At 39.9% G+C, this 17,430-nt stretch overlaps 1 protein-coding gene across 10 annotated transcripts in view; it reads right to left on the reverse strand.

Annotated features, from left to right (window-relative positions):
• FMNL2 (formin like 2) overlaps positions 1-17,430 on the reverse strand; it is a 323,788-nt gene that overhangs the window by 132,134 nt on the left and 174,224 nt on the right. For all 10 annotated transcript variants that reach the window (XM_070476194.1, XM_070476200.1, XM_070476198.1 and 7 more), the window contains exon 2: positions 4,476-4,559. In XM_070476194.1, coding sequence (XP_070332295.1) covers positions 4,476-4,559 — 84 coding nt within the window. The remainder of the gene's footprint in view (positions 1-4,475; positions 4,560-17,430) is intronic.

Raw genomic sequence — 17,430 nt, forward strand, 5'->3', positions numbered from 1 at the left:
CCCTTGCCTATAACATGTATTTTAAGATAACAGATAATATATCTTCATTATTTGCTTTAAAAGAAATAAAACTGTTATTTGTATTTAGTATGCTATTGTGCACAAAGCCTCAGGGTCCAGAGAATGGCTCGTGCATCAGGCAGCAATGACAGAACACCATGGTCACTGTTTTAAGACTTCACAAAAAAGATGTTCATGTTGATATTTTCTTGGACTGAAAATCTATAGCTGTGGCTTTTCCTGACTACATCATCTGCCATGTGTTTAAATCATAAAATATATTTGTAGAACATGATGACTGATTCAACACAGTAAATTTTCCTGAATTTTTTGAAGACAAATTGACACTAAAAATAATCATGGGTACAATACAGGTATTACCTGGGCTGCTCAGCAGCAGCAAAAGCAGCCATACCATTTATGAAGCACTTACTAAATGTCCAGGGTTAGTCTATATACTTTATATACATACCTGCAATCTTCAAAATAGTTTAAGAATGTTAGTATTAACTGCATTTTACAGATGAAGGGAAAAAAATGAAGATCATTAAAATAGCAAATATCTTTGTTTTTAAATGTTGTATTATACATGTTCAACAATTCACAAAAGTTGAGATTATACTATAATCTAACATATTCCACCAAGATTCAACTAAAGATTTTCCCAAATTTCCTTTATCTACCATTTTTTGATTAAGTTTTTTATAGAAGACTCTAGTCATATAATTTAACCCCTATATTAGTACACCATTTTTTAAAAATAAAGACAGATCCTTATTTAATCCAATGCCAAAACTAAGCCCAACAAAGTCAATGATAATTTCTTGGAATCATCTAATAGTTACTTTGGAGTCACAAGTCAAATACCCCAAATTTTCTCTAAGTCTTTTTACAGTTGGTTTGTTCAGATTAGGATCCAAAGAAAATCCACACATTTAATTATTTCTCTTGAGTTTTCCACACCTCTTTTTTCCCTATCTCTGGTTGCTGTAAAAGAAAATGACTCTTTTGAGGCATGATTCACATATCATAAAATTCACACTTTTAAAGTGTATAATCTTAATATATTCACAAGACCATGCAAAAATCATCACACTATGTAATTCCCAGCACTATGTAATTTGCTGTAAGTTTTGTCACACTAAAAAGGAACCAGCACACATTAGCAGTTACTGCCCATTCCCCACTCCCAGGCTATGGCAACCATTAATCTACTTTCTGTCTCATTGAATTCTTCTATTCTGGACCTTTCATATAAATGAAATCACAAAAGCAAATGTGTTTTGAGTGTCTATCAGATTAGGTACCACTGACATATATAGATAGGTACCAAAAATACATATGACATAATTCCTGTCAATAACAGATAGTCAACAAATACCAACACATTATATTTGTCATATAAATACTACATTATGAATGCTCTAGACTCATGGTTTTTATCTTTCACCTTACAAATATACATAGGAGAAACAAAATTCATGTATGTGACATACTAATGGGTTACCTACAATGTGACAGAAAGTCCATTTTACTGCTGCACACAATTCCCACAATAACTAACAGTTAACCAAAAATGGTAGTTCACCATAATGGTGGCTTACTGCCTGTCTTTACAACTCCCAGCTTCCTCTCAATCTCAGAAAAGCATACCAGAATGCAAGTTGAAGAAATAGAGATAACATGTATTTTTACATTTATTTTTAGTATATCATTCACACACTTTAGCACTTTTTAAGGAAGGAAGTAAAGAGCGAGTGGTTAAGGGAACAGCCCCCAGAATGCACATATTCTCCAGGGTCAGACATGTACACCCCTTTACCACATAACAGCCGTGTGACCTTCGGCAATGATTTAATCTCTAAGTCTCAGTTTCCCTGTGTGTCAAATGGAGGTACTAATGACTGCTTTCAAGATTTAACATAAAACTCTTATGAAGAAAAGCTGCTTACTAAATGTTGGTTAGTGGCAATAATACTTATGGTCATTTCACTATTTTTAACAAATCACATATGCCACTTCACAACTGACAGAGCCACTTCCGTTTGCAGCTGTCAGCATGTGTGAGACTGACCACCAGAGAGGAACAGATAAAGTAGCTCAACTGTCCACACCCCGGCATATTAACATTGAAGGGAAATAATAACCTGAACTTGGAGAATTTGAAACTCAGAAACATTAAGATAACTGACTCGTTATTCCCCTGTCTCAAGATCCCCACCAGACCTCACCACCAACTCTACAAAGCTACTTACGGGCTGAGAAGAGCACAGCTATTAGAAATGTCCATCACCATCAGGCTTTCCTTTCCGGTATGCTGGAGACAGAAACCACCTCCCAAGACAACCTTCCCTTGCCTGTGCTCTAGGCTCCCTGTCATACCCAGGATTCCTAACCCCCTGCCTTGGATCTCTCTCATTTGCATGGTTACCTTTCCTTTATACTAATTATCACTATACTATTTGTTCACTATCATAAAATCATTTTTCCTGGCAATAACAGACTTAGGCAATATTTATTGAAGGTTAAGTCTTAAGGAAGAAGATTATATCAGTAAAATTTTATTCTTTTGCCTCATGATCCTAGGCAATAAGCTTTCTCTTCAGCCTCTATCTACTCATAGGGCTCAATATAGCATGGAGAAGAGAGGATGGTGTCCTCATCCTCTTTTACTTTAGGAGCTAAAGTGAAACAACATACAATGGGTGCTTCGGAAACTCCATGAGAACTGCAGACATCTATTCCTTAGGGAACATGGACCATCTACCTTTGAGGAACAGAAAATGCCTCTGCTCTCCACAATCTGTCCCACAGCAGAGACCCAAGGGAGCTGAGTTAGGAATTACAACACTCCCAGGAATTTCCAGGGTGGCGGGGGTTGCAGAGAGGGGCACAGCCCCGCTGAAGACATTCATGGCCCAAAGTCAAAGAGCTAATACATAATATACAGTCTAACATTAGAGGGTGAGCCTTCTAGACTTGAAATAACTAACTGGTACCTAACCCAGAAGTGAACTGCCCCCCAAATTACTACCAACTACAGCAGAATATTATGTAACATTTAAAAAAGAATGAAAACTAGTACAGCCGCTATGGAAAACAGTGTGGAGATTTCTTAAAAAACTGGAAATAGAACTGCCATATGACCCAGCAATCCCACTTCTGGGCATACACACCAAGGAAACCAGATCTGAAAGAGACACGTGCACCCCAATGTTCATCGCAGCACTGTTTATAATAGCCAGGATATGGAAGCAACCTAGATGCCCATCAGCAGACGAATGGATGAGGAAGCTGTGGTACATATACACCATGGAATATTACTCAGCCATTAAAAAGAATTCATTTGAATCAGTTCTAATGAGATAGATGAAACTGGAGCCCATTATACAGAGTGAAGTAAGCCAGAAAGATAAAGACCATTACAGTATACTAACACATATTTATGGAATTTAGAAAGATGGTAACGATAACCCTATATGCAAAACAGAAAAAGAGACACAGATGTATAGAACAGACTTTTGGACTCTGTGGGAGAAGGCGAGGGTGGGATGTTTCAAGAGAACAGCATCGAAACATGTATATTATCTAGGGTGAAACAGATCACCAGCCCAGGTTGGATGCATGAGACAAGTGCTCGGACCTGGTGCACTGGGAAGACCCAGACGGATTGGGCGGAGAGGGAGGTGGGAGGCGGAATCGGGATGGGGAACACATGTAAATCCATGGCTGATTCATGTCAATGTATGACAAAACCCACTACAATATTGTAAAGTAATTAGCCTCCAACTAAAAACAAAAAAAAGAATGAGTAAGGACATGTATACTGATGAAAATATCAAGATACAGAAGAGTATCTGTGGGTATTCACATATTGTTTTTAAAAAACAAAAACAAACTAGACGGAGATACTTCAGTCTTACCAGTGGTCCTCTAAAATGTAGAATCTGGAGAGTAGAGAGAAAGAAAATGGAGAATTTCCCTTTTTATTTTACTTCCCTCTGAAGAGTCTAAATTTGTTATGAATTAATGATAAAAACACCTGCTGGAGATTTGCCAAAATATGAAATAATTTTTTTTTATCAGCCTAAGTAATGTCTCTTTATAAACAATTCAACATCTGGCATTAATATGTATCAATACACATGAACAGAAAAGCCATCTAAATTAGAGGACCTGCATTATTCAAGAAGCATAAACTGCTATGTAAGATAAATAGAAAAACAGATTAGCTAAGTTTGATTTGACCACTTGATCAGATTTATCAGAAATTTTACCTGCAAAACATTTAAAAATCGAGAATTAAGATAATGCAAGAATAAAATGTCTTTTTCTAACTTTTTCTTTGGTCATGAGAAACAGGAAGGCAAATCACAAAACAGAAATCCATGCATCTCTTGGAAAACTTCTGGTATATTTAGGGTATAAATCTGGTTCTCTTCTCTATGTATTGAAAAAGCATCAATGTTTCTTACCTGATCACAGATCAGTTCCCACTTTTTCTCGTTGTCATACTGCCGCAGCAACCTGGCTTTGTCAGGGGGTAGGTTCATAGCATTCTGTAAGGGAAAAAAAAAAAAAAATATGTCACATCTCATAACAAGAGTAACAGATCGCTCATGGGCAGGCCAAAGAATACTACTGTGGTTCTTTAATGGCTTCAGCTCCTAGCATCTGATGAAACAGAAACACCCTACACAGGTCATTTAAATATCAAATTGCTTGAATGGGAGGAGACAGTCTCTGAAGTCCTATATTGGGACACTGGGGTGGTCTGCTCTGAACTACAGACTTTCATTTCAGCAAAAGTAATTACTTCTTCACTTAATAGCAGGCTCTCAGTCTTCTCAACAAAGCACCAGAGGTTATTGAGAAGGTACTGTCCCAATTTTCTTTTCCAGGCATAAGAGTCTTCCATTTTGAACAGGGGGAACTTGATTTTGTTATATCCTCATCAAAATTTGCTCCCAATTCCTTTTGAAGTACTACAGCCCCACCAGACACAGAACAGAAAACACTAAAAGAAAACTCAACAAACAGAACCATTGACAGATGTCAACTTTGACTCGCTTTGATAGACTATGAGTAAAGAAACAGATGAAAGAAGAGAACAATGCAACTGGTTTTTGTCCCCTCTGTGAGATGACAGCACTCCTTCATGACACAGGTTAATATCAGTAACCTCACCTCTCAGTTTAGCTGAGGAGTGGGGTTTGCAATGAGAAATGGATCGTGAGCTAAAAGATGTCGAGACATCAGACTTCATGAAACCCTCCTCCATTAACAGAGCACACTTTCTATAGTGTTGATGGTGATTTTCCCAGGGCTTCCCTGGTGGCTCAGTCAGTAAATGCAATGCAGGAGACCTGGGTTTGATCCCTGGGTTGGGAAGACACCCGGGAGGAGGGCATAGCTACTCACTCTAGTATTCTTGCCTGGAGAATCCCCATGGACAGAGGAGCCTGGCGGGCTGCAGTCCATGGGGTCCGCAAAGAGATGAACACAACTGAGTGACTAAGCACACAGCCAGGTACATACACATCAGTCAGTGTCCCAAATTACCAATCATATACATTCTCAAGATACTTGTCTTGGGTCTGATGTGATTTCAAGATACTTGGGCATGGAGCATGGCAGAAAGAGAGAGCCCCAGAAGAAATTCCTACCTGTTCCCCTGTCTCCCTAAAGCTCCCACGCTTTAGACAACTGAGCCAAATATTCAACTAATTTCATGTATTAACTGTCCCATCTAAACCCTTATATCAACACTTTAAATCATACCTGGCTCATAGTAAATAATATAGCCCCTTGCCTGGGTCAATATTTGAGTAGACAAATGCAGAGGTCTTGAACTTATAATGCTCAAACCCTAGCTCTCTGGAGGACTTGGAGTTACAGAGGAATAGCTCCCCTTGCTGCCATTACTGTCTCATGTCATCCAGCAAAACAAATTTAATAGAGGTGACGGTGGGTGAGTTATTCTGACTTAATAGCAGACAATTAACCTTTGATGATTTTGACTGATACAACTGAAGCATTTACCCCAATGCTCAATCTAGTATCCAGACTAATGTGTAGATATCTACCACTTATCAATTTGAATCTAATAACCTTTTTCAGAATATTAATTTTTTAACAACCCCCAAAGCTTATTAGAAAATCTTTAGACTCCAGAGTTCTCAATGATACTGCCAAGGTTTCTCCATAAAAATATCTAAAATGGGAAAAATACTTTTATATAGCCTATCTCCATGGAATATCTACTTGAAGTAGAACAGAAAATAACTACTTGTATTTATTTGCAATTACACTTTTATAATGTTCAACAACCACCCCTGAGATAAAGCAAAGGAGACTTCCATACATGTCTTTCTGAGGGAGTCCAACATTATTGATCATTAAATAACCAGCCCATCATTGCTTATTTGCACCCAAGAGATAGATTATTTCCTCTTAAACTGATTTTGACCCTCATGTTAGTGCCCCTGGGTGTGCATTAAATAAGAACAATAAAATTATAAGGTAGATTAAATGAGTTTTTTTCCCCAAGTCCTTATTAACCTCTCGTGATACAAAGGGGTAACACAATGAATGCCTAAACTCCTACAAGGTGCCAAGCATGGTATAGGCACTCTGTATACATAATTTAATATTCATGACAAGCCCATGGGATAGATATAACTTCCCCCATTTTACAAATGAGAAAACAGGCCTAGAAGTGCTTACTCAAGGTTAGACTTCTTTACAGAAGAAAACAGGACCTAAACTTAGTCTGTTGGACTCCAAGGACAAACACTAAAAATGCCAGACCTTTTTTTTTTCTTTTTTGGCATCGAAGTAGAATGGCAAATAACTGACTTTCTGTTAGTACTCCACAAGACAATCACACAACAGTATGCAAATAGTGCTACCGAAATTAGATGCAGGCCCTGTTGTTACTGCAAACAGAAAGCCAAGATACTCCTTTCTGGATCAACTTTTCTTTTAATAAAACAGTCTTTCATTCAAATGCTTATGAAGCACCACCCTAGTACAAGCACTGTGCTCCACAGCACAGTGGGGAACCTAACAGATATAGTCCCCATGGAGCATCATATTCTAATGAGCTGAAGATGAAACAAACTATTCTTCTCAAACTCTGATAAGTCTTGTTACAGGTTATCAGAAGGCAACTTATAGACTGAACTATCTGCAAAGAGGGCTTCCCTGGGGGCTCAGACGTTAAAGAATCTGTCTGCAATGCAGGAGACCTGGGTTTGATCCCTGGGTCAGGAAGATCCCTTGCAGAAGGCAATTCTTGCCTGAAGAATTCCATGGACAGAGAGCATGGAAAGGCTATGGTTTTTCTAGTCTTCATATATGGATGCAAGAGCTGGACCATAAAGAAGGCTGAGTGCCAAAAAATTGATGCCTTCAAACTGTGGTGCTGGAGAAGACTCCTAAGAGTCCCATGGACAGAAAGGAGATCAATCAGTCCATGCTAAAGGAAATCAACCCTGAACTTTCATTGGAAGGACTGATGCTGAAGCTGAAACTCTAATACTTTAGCCACCTGATGCAAAAAGCTGATTCATGGGAATGACTCTGATGCTGGGAAAGACTGAAGGCAGGATGAGAAGGGGACGACAGAAGATGAGATGGTTGAATGGTATCATTGACTCAATGGGCATGAATTTGAGCAAACTCCTGGAGATACTGAAAGACAGGGAAGCCTGGCATGCTGCAGTCCATGGGGTCGCAAAGAGACAGACATGAATGAGCAACCGGACAACAGCAACATCTGGAAAGACTTCTCAAGGAAAAGATAAGAATTAAGGTAAGTCCTAGAAATGAGAAAAGTTGAGTCAGGTAAAGAGTGGACGGCAGTGTTCTAGGCAGAGAAAACAGGGAAAAGATGCTAAGGTAAGGAACAGTTGGATACATCAAAGAGCTGGAAGTGAGTCAAAATGGCTGGAGAGAAAGCAAAAGAGAGAGAATGAGGGAAAGATAAAGCTAGAGAGATGAGTCAAGGCTAGGTCATGTCCAGCCACGTAGGACTGGAGTAAATACTTTTCCTTTGCTCTAAAGTGTAATGAGAAACCAGTGAAGGCTTGTAAGTATGAGATGACATAATCAGGTTATGTTTTACAAAGATTATCATGGGTGCTTTATGGACAACTGATTAGAAACAGCACAAATGGAAACTCTCCCAGTTGGGAGTAGTTCAAATGAACGGCAGAAGCCAGGGCAGTACTTCAAATGAATGGCAGTAGGCTGGGACAAGGCAGGTGAGATCTGGACTGAAGCAGGTAGATAGATGTCAGAAATAGTATGTGAAGTTGACTGGAGAGGGCTGAGGGAGGATGTTGAGTGTTAATACCTGGTTTCTACCTTGAGTCACTAGGTGAACGGTGGTCTGTTTAAGAGGGGCATACTGCAAAAGTGGCATGGATCTGGAGGAGGCGGTGAAGAGTAAGATTTCTAAATGGCCCTAACTGGTTAGGTATATGATAGCTAGGAAACATCCAAGAGACCACTCAAGCAGTCAGGTAGATATACAATTCTGGAGGTCAGAAGAAAGGTCTGCATCTTTCTGAATGAGAAGAGTCCTAAGTCTTTTTGAACCTGATAACTAGTTAACATCAGCACCCATACATAAAAACATGCACTCGCTAATCATTCACCAAGCATTTAAAATCACCCCTTATACAGGTCAAGCCTCTGAGCAGTTCAGGTATACATTACCCAGCTTAATAAATCTACAAGGACCATGAGGAAGCAGCTCCATTTAAAATCAGACCCTCCACAGAGACCTGGTTAAAGTTCAGGGATGTTGTGATTAGCTGGCAAGAACTTCCCTTAGACTTTTTGAGAATGCATTCATTCTTTTGAACTATATAGGGCAGGCCTTGGGAGTCCAAGCTAAATGTTTGTGCAGGTAACTCCCGAGAGCCCAAGCTATTTTCCGAGGAACCTGATGTGAAGAGTCCACTCATTAGAAAAGACCCTGATGCTGGGAAAAATCAAGGGCAGGAAGAGAAGGGGACAACAGAGGACGAGATGGTTGGATGAGATGGTCAGCGACTCAATGGATGTGAGTTTGGCAAACTCTGGGAGACAGAGAAGGACAGGGAGGCCTGGTGTGCTGCAGTTCATGGGGTTGCAAAGAGTCTTAACACAACTTAGCCACTGAACAACACTGGCTGTCTCTCCAGGCTCCACTACTGCCTGTATAAAAATGGATTGCCCTTCTACTCAACAGAAAATGTACAACTTCCAAGTGGTCCTAAGCCCTGTGACAACTCAATCTCTTATATACTTAGTGATATCTCAACACAGGGCACTCCTTCGCTCCGTGGATTCACCCTATACATATGTCCTAGGCTTTGACCACGCGCCAGTGTACCTGCCCTGCAGGCACAGGAGGAAATTCAATCATGAAGCTGCTGTGCTCAAGTACATGCCAAAGGTCCACTGAAGACATATGATCAGTTCAGTTCAGTTGCTCAGTCATGTCCGACTCTTTGCAACCCCATGGACTGCAGCACGCCAGGCATCCCTGTCCATCACCAAGACATATGATATCTGAATTGAAAAATCTAGTGTATGTTAATCCTATATTTTCTAGATTGTAGAAGTTTCTAGCTCAAATTATTTTTTTTTCTAGCTCAAATTAATCAGATCATCCAAGGGCATTTTCTTATTTCCTGTAAGGAATGTCCCTTTCTATTCCACCTGGCAAATTTTAAGGATCAGCTCAAATATCATTTATCATGAGAACCTTCTCCCAACTACTCCAAGAAGACACACCCTCTGGTTGGGCTCTGACAACCCTGTATACATCTCTCCGTTACAGCACCTCACAAACTGTGCCTTAATCATCTGTTATCCTACCTACCTCACTCCCCAACTAAGTACTTCAAGGATAGTGTCTTTTGTTAATCCCCAAATCGGAGACAGGACAAGGCAAACAGGAGGCACTCAACTAGCTGCTGAATCAATGAAAAGCAAACTAACTCAACCATATTATTCAGTCTGACAATATCTTCACTGATTTGGCATTTATGCTTCAGCTACTGACAAAGCCTACAAACTAAAGAGACTTTTTTCTTATAAAAGCTCAATGATAATGTCTATTACTTATTAGTAATTATCTTCCAAACAGGAATTCATGGGGTGACAAATCAAGTTCAATTCTAGCAACATTTCCTTGAAAAGAAAAATCTTTTACACATCCTTCTGCCACATATAATAAACCATGGAACCTGAACTTTGTTTTGGTTTTGTTGCCAGTAAATTCAAATCAGTATCAACTGTAATAATTAGTCTAATCCAAAAGTTACTTAGGGGATTCCCAGGTGGCATAGTGGTAAAGAATCCGCCTGCCTATGTAGGAGATGCAGGTTCAATCCCTGGGTCATGAAGATACCTTGGAGAAGGAAATGGCAACCCACTTCAATATTCTTGCCTGGACAATCCTGTGGAAAGAGGGGCCTGGTGGGCTACAGTCCACAGGACTTGCAAAGAGTTGGGACATGACTTAGCAACTAAATGACAAACAAAAGGGGTAGTTACCTTTATGGTCTATATTGTTTTTAAATTCACTTTCCATCTCAGAATATTTTAAAAATGGAAGATTTAATAACTAGATAACAACACAATATGCAAGTTTCTGGGTATTTCAAGGAGAAACTATGGTTAAGAGTGTCTATAAGAGTCTATACATTAGAAGTGATACTTATAGATTATCATATACAACACAGAGAAGAATGAAAGTACCCAAACCATTCAGAACCAGATAAACCCAAGCCTTAGGAATAGAGTTTTGTGGTCTCAGCTCTTGCCCTGGATTCATAGGAACAACGAAACCTTGCAAAAGATCCTCTTTTCCCCTGATATCCTCAAGGCTCCTGTTGAGAAATCCACAGTAACATGCAGACACAGGAGTGAAAGTGAATTATATCAAATACACCTTATGTAATATACTTTTGTTCTTATAATCTCTAAATTAAAGCTTTCAAGTATTAAGTCACCAGATTCTAAACAGAAACTCTATTACACAACCACCTGTATACACTTTATAAGCAGCAGTGCTTACGGAAGGAGGGAAAAGATGTTACTAGAGAAAAGGCTAAGACAATCACTGACAGTTCTTGAATGATAAAGGCACAAACACTTTACAGCAACTTAAACGAAGGAACCATTACATTTCTTTGAACATAACGTAAAACAAACAAAAAAACCACATAAGAGAAAATTTGCTTTTTTTTAACCATGTGTAAGTGTACAGTTCAGTGGTGTTAACTATAGTCACAGTTGGAACTGGACTAGCTAGACCTCAGCCCAGACTTGTATCACTTATCAATGGTGATGTTGAGCCACACAACTTGAATGAAAAAGCAAAGCTGAAAAAGCCAGTAAATGAAATTCAAAACTGAAGATCAGAATCCAGTCAGAATCAAGGTTAAGGGTTAAAATCAACAAGATGGACTATTTATTAATGGTGTGATACATCTCAAGCTCTTAGGCTCTTCGCCTTCATTATCCAATTTAATCCACTTTAAAATCCTCACAAGCAGGTATTATCTTCGCCATTTAACAGAGAAGGAAACTAAAGGGCAAGAAGGTTAAGTAGCTCTTCCATGCAGGAGACAGGTGACAGATTCCAAGGCTCAAAAAAGAGGTCTGTATGATCACCCTCTTTCCATGACACTTAAGCTATGATGTTTCTAAAATCTGACCTCAGTGAACCTACCCAACAATCCTACCTGAACACCAGAGACACAGTCATTAGTGTGCAAGAGCGAGGTGAAAATGCACACATTTATCACTATTTTTAATAAGCTATTAACATTTTCAGACAAAATACTGGCACTTTAATAGAATTCTTCAATTTCTTTAAAAATATAAACTAGAACCCCTTCCCCCACAGAATGTTACTGGGTCAAATCTTTAGCTAGCCAGGTACTGTGTCAATTCAACAATCACCTCCTAAACCCTGTTAAATATCAAATGAAGGCAGATATACAAATATAAGGTAAACTTGCACTTCAATGACCCAGAAGAAAAGATAAATCCATAATACACAACTGAACATGTTGTGTAATATAACCAAACCACAGAGAAAAAGCCATTACTTTTTGTTAAGGAAAGCAAGAAACGCTATGGACTGATCTTGGGTGTGTGGGGATAGCATACAGAATGCCATTTAATGGCATAATCTGGTTTTTACCATTTGGCCTCTGAAGATGGGTCACATGAGTTGCAGTCCTAACTTTGCCACTCATGAATAGGTAATCTCAGGTACATTATTTAAACTAAACCTCAGCTTCCTCACTTAAAAAAAATGGGAGATGGTGGTGGTGATACTGATGAGAAGGGTGATGGTGGTAGTAATGCTACTACCCACTCCATGAAGAGTGAGGAAAATCAAACTGGATAATGCTTATGCTTAGAGTAAATACATGGAAAGCACTCCTTAGACCTTAACATTCTCATTATTTTAGGTGAATAGAGGCATGAATAATAAAGGCAGAGGACTGTGAACTACAGAGAACAGATCAGAGGATAAGGAGTGGGTCACGTTAGACCAAGTTAGAAAGGCAGGGCCCTGGACACAGCACAGAATTTCAAACTTACTAGACAGGCAATGGTAAGTCATCAGCCAAGGAAATGCCTAAAAAAAACCCCAAAAACCCAGGTGTGGGGTCCTCAACTCACCCTAGGTAAAGGGTTGTTCCTCCTCTGTTAATTCTTCCCAGATCACCATTTTTCTTTGTATTATTATTGGGACATCAAGTTGAGTCACTTGATGCTGAATAATGCACTAATTCTCCTATGAGTTCACTTAGAATTGCAACATCTGGGTGGTTGCAAATTCAATATGTGACCCGCCCGTCTGTTTAGCTAACCTCAAAGCCATTTCCTTGCATGCCTTCTATTCTTGTTCCAAACAACTACCTGACATCCTAAATTTTAATATCCTCCTAGCCTAGAGGATGCTGCTGAAATATAGTCCACTTCTTTCCTGGCACAGGTCTCCGGCAGCTAGCCAGAGTTCCCCAAAGCGAATCATCAGTCAGTCATCTTTCATTGTCACTGTTATTCTTATTTAATCATTGAGGTATTAACATCATTCCCTTGCCAGTGAAGCCCACAGTAGGAGAAATTGGTCTGCTCCTGGTCTTGTTACATCCTCAGCATGAAATCTGACTGGAGAGCAGTCCTTTCCAGGGAAGCTGTGAGAATGAGACAGCTCCCCAATCTCCCATTCATAATTTTAGTTATGGCCCATTTTCTTGGAAGGTTTTAAGGACTGAGCTAAATAAAAAGGACTCCTCCATAGCTTTTTTTATAGTCTAAAAAGTACAGAACTAGAATGCAAGCTTGTGATATTTTAGTTGTCTTCTGTTTTTTTCAGAGGTGACCAAACTGATCCCAAAAAATGAAGGCAGTGTTCAAGTTCATTTAACTGGTTGTTACCAGACAGAAAAAGAATCTGGGCCAACATGTCGTCTCCTACTCTTTTTCCACTATCAAGAATGAAAGCCCACTTACATCTCTCGTGTGTGTACGTGAGAGTATGAACAACTATTTTAGAAAATCCAGTAAGATAATGCACGTAGAGTAGTTAGCACAGTCTTCCATTCAGTACGTGTTTGGTGCTGTGTGGGTGCTCAGTGGCTATGTCGTGTCTGACTCTTTGTGACCCCCACACGCTGTCGCCCGCGGGGCTCCTCCGTCCATGAGATTGCCCAGGCAAGAACACTGGAGTGGGCTGCTATTTCCTGCTCCGTGGGATCTTCCCGACCCAGGGATCAAACTCGAGTCTCCTGTCCTGTGTCTCCCGCATCGCAGGAGGATTCTTTACCACTGAGCCACTGCGGAGCCTGTGACATTGTTCCTCTTGCTATTATCATTTTAAAGTATACATGGAATTACTATTATTCTCCCCTCCCACTTGGTAAGCCTCCATCCTTCCCGACTACACGAGTTTCCTTAAACCACAATAAGTACCAGCACTGTCTCCACCATTTTTCCTTGACTTGGGACTTTATAGTCAGAAAACAACTCATTTTATTTGTAAAATTAGAAACCTCTAGAAACTTCCATAATTGTTTTTACTAATAAACACAAACTAAAACCAAAAACATAACAAAGTTGCTTGCATATTAACTGGTTGTTTAGTTTGGGGGGCCATGCTGTGTAGCTTGCTGCTGTTTAGCCACTGTCGGGTCTGACTCTTTTACAACCCCAAGGACTGTAGCCCACCAGGCTCCTCTGTCCATGGGGTTCTCCAGGCAAGGATACTGGAGTGGGCTGCCATGCCCTCCTCCAGGGGATCTTCCGTATCCAGAGACCGTACTTGAGTCTCCTGCACTGGCAGGTAGATTCTTTACCACCAGGCCACCAGGGAAGCCTGGCAGGTAATTTAATAGATATTAATTCCCTGACCAGGGATGGAACCGGTGCCCCTTCCAGTGAAGTGTGGAGTGCTAACCACTGCACACCAGAGAATTCCCATACTTTAATCACACTTTCACTACCCTTTGTAAATGGGAATGAACAGGGTTGACTGTGTATGTATATGTGTGTGTGTGTGTTTATATTATCTTATTTAATTGCACGGCCAGAGCATCATGAATATGGGTAAAGTGGATGGAAGAGCCCACGCTACCTACAGAATAGGGGGGCAAAGCTATGGTAGTTGAGGTCAAGTTTTCCCATGGCTCATTTTTCTGCTACTCCCTATACCACTAGTTTAAGTAATTCAACATCCACAGATGCCAAAACGACAACATATCCCTCCTCTGGCCATCATGCCAGCTCCTAAAATACAGATTCTTGAGAGTTGGGAACATAAAGAAGGCTGAGTGCCAAAAAATTCATGCTTTCAAACTGTGGTGCTGGAGAAGATTCTTGAGAGTCCCTTGGACAGCAAGGAGAATCAACCAGTCAATCCTAAAGGAAATCAACCCTGAATATTCATTGGAAGGACTGATGTTGAAATGCCAGTAATTGGCCACCTGACACAAAGAGCCAACTCATTAGAAAAGACTCTGATTCTGGGAAAGATTGAGGGCAGGAGGAAAAGCAGAAAACAGAAAATGAGATGGTTGGATGGCATCACCAAATCAATGAACATGAGTTTGGGCAAACTGTGGGAGATAGTGAAGGACAGGGAAGATTGGCATGCTGGAGTTCATGGTGTTGCAAAGAGTTGGTCACAACTGAGTAACTGAACAACAACCATATTCAAGCAGAAAGGGAATAAATGGAAAGAAACATTCAATCTCTTTCAAACCTCATATCTGATTTCCTTTGGAGACCTGATGTCTGATTCCCTGACATGCTCTGGAACTCAGTTGTTTACCATCTGTCTGCCAACTGCTATTCCAAGAGCAGTGTCCACCTGCACACACTTGTGTAATCAGATGGGAAGTTACAGAAGAGGCCACATTTAATGCTTAATGGTCATTCATTTGACAATATGAGAGCAAATACATTCAAATGCTATTGTTTGCTGGCACAGAGCCAAAATCCAGTGAACGGGTTCTAGACTTTGGATAAACACTAATATCCTCTGACATAAAATTCTCTATGTAAAAACATTTTGAGAATTGAAGATACCAAGTTCAAATTAACTACAACCTATTAGGTAGCTGAATTCCACCACAATTAAGCCAGACACATCAAACAGTTGATAAACACTCATGAGTTAAGTAAACACTCCCAATGTATCAGCCAAAACAATATCTCCTGATGTTTGGTACATGGCATTTGAGATTTTATACTTGTTCTGCAAAACAATTATGACATTAAATAATGGAATTTTTATTAAACAACTAAACTAAATCATATATTACAAACATGAACTCTCAGATATCTGAGTAAGAGGTATCTCTTGTTGGGGGTGTAGGTTTTCAATCTTCGCTGTTTCTATCTAGGAGAATATAAAATAAAATCCAAGCCATTGGAATTATCCCCGGTTTTATACTCTCACCATACAGTGATATGTTCAAGGTATAAAGCGCTACCTAAATGTATGATCTGGTCTCAGACTAAAAGGAGGGAAAATGGTCACATTTGGATTGCATGTACCATGCAGAGCAAAACAAGAATCAAACACCTTTCAGGGAAAGCAAACACCTACACCTACAGCTACAGAGATGCAGGCCCCAGGGTGTGCACTTCTTGATTCTAAGTGCTAGACATGGTGTGTGCAAGCAGAAAGGAGGAAAAAGCACACAAGAGAGAGATGACAAGGTGGAGGGCGGGGCTGGGGAGGAGCCGACTGCACGGAGGCCCTGTGCTTCTCAGCTGAATCAACCACAACAGTGGGCCTGGGAGGCGTGACCCTGGCTGCTGAACTCAGCACACCCCCTCAGTAATGTTCTGGATGTAAACACTTTTCTGTTTCCTACATAGCAGTGTTCTGCTTCTCCAAGAGAGCTACAAGTATTTGGAAAAATGCCAGAATAGGACAATGGCCATTTAATCTTTGCATTCTTATGTTCTGTAACAACTCTACTCTCCTGACTGCAGATCGACCATACCCAGGTCACCATGAACCAAATTATCCCTACTGCAAAGTAAACCTCAAGTTCAAGTCCTAAGGATCCCAGGGGTAAAGCAACACAGTTCATCCAGGAACCTCCACCCAAAGAGGTGGCCAACTTGGAGTGCAACTCCAACTTGGATTTGTCTTCTTTCAAAGAGAAATTCAACTCTACATGAACTCCAGTGTACATGAACCACTGCTGGATATTAAGCTTTAAAGAGAAGTGACAGGACCAAGAGAACATTCAATTTCTGACTTAAAAACTACCTAGTACTTACTTTACTGTCTAAATGAAATTTTTTTTTGCAACGAAGTCTTATTTTTAGAATACAATTTAATCTTCATATGTTTAGAAAATAAGAAACTACAGACAACTATAACAAAAAATAATACTAATATCCTCTCCCACTGTCCAAATGCTATCACCATTAACCCTGTAGAATGTAGACCTAAACGAACTGTTACAACCCAATCCTGAAACCTAGCCCTCCACACATATCCCTAGCTCGGGGGTCTGCAGGCCTTCTGGCTGCAGTGCTCAGTCCTAGCTAGCAGGCCCACTGACAAATAGGTCCATTCATCCTCCCCTTCTCCTCTGTACATATATTTATAAATGGTAAGCACAATATATTCTCTGTCATTCCACACAGTTGGCCAATAAAGACATTGTTTAATAGAGAGGTGCCGCACATACCATGCATGATTTTAAAATGAATAGGATTTATCAAAATATATTAACACAAAAGCCATATTATCATAATTTAATCTTTCTTTAATGACTCTGAAAAAACTCTTTAAAATCTTTACAATGTTTCCTGGTTATCCCTACGCATTACAACGATAAGCTTTGTGGCTGGAATGACTGAGGCCTAGGTTCAAATTCCAGTTAC

This window comes from Odocoileus virginianus, chromosome 13 (assembly GCF_023699985.2).
Source record: "Odocoileus virginianus isolate 20LAN1187 ecotype Illinois chromosome 13, Ovbor_1.2, whole genome shotgun sequence".
Taxonomy (NCBI): Eukaryota; Metazoa; Chordata; class Mammalia; order Artiodactyla; family Cervidae; genus Odocoileus; species Odocoileus virginianus.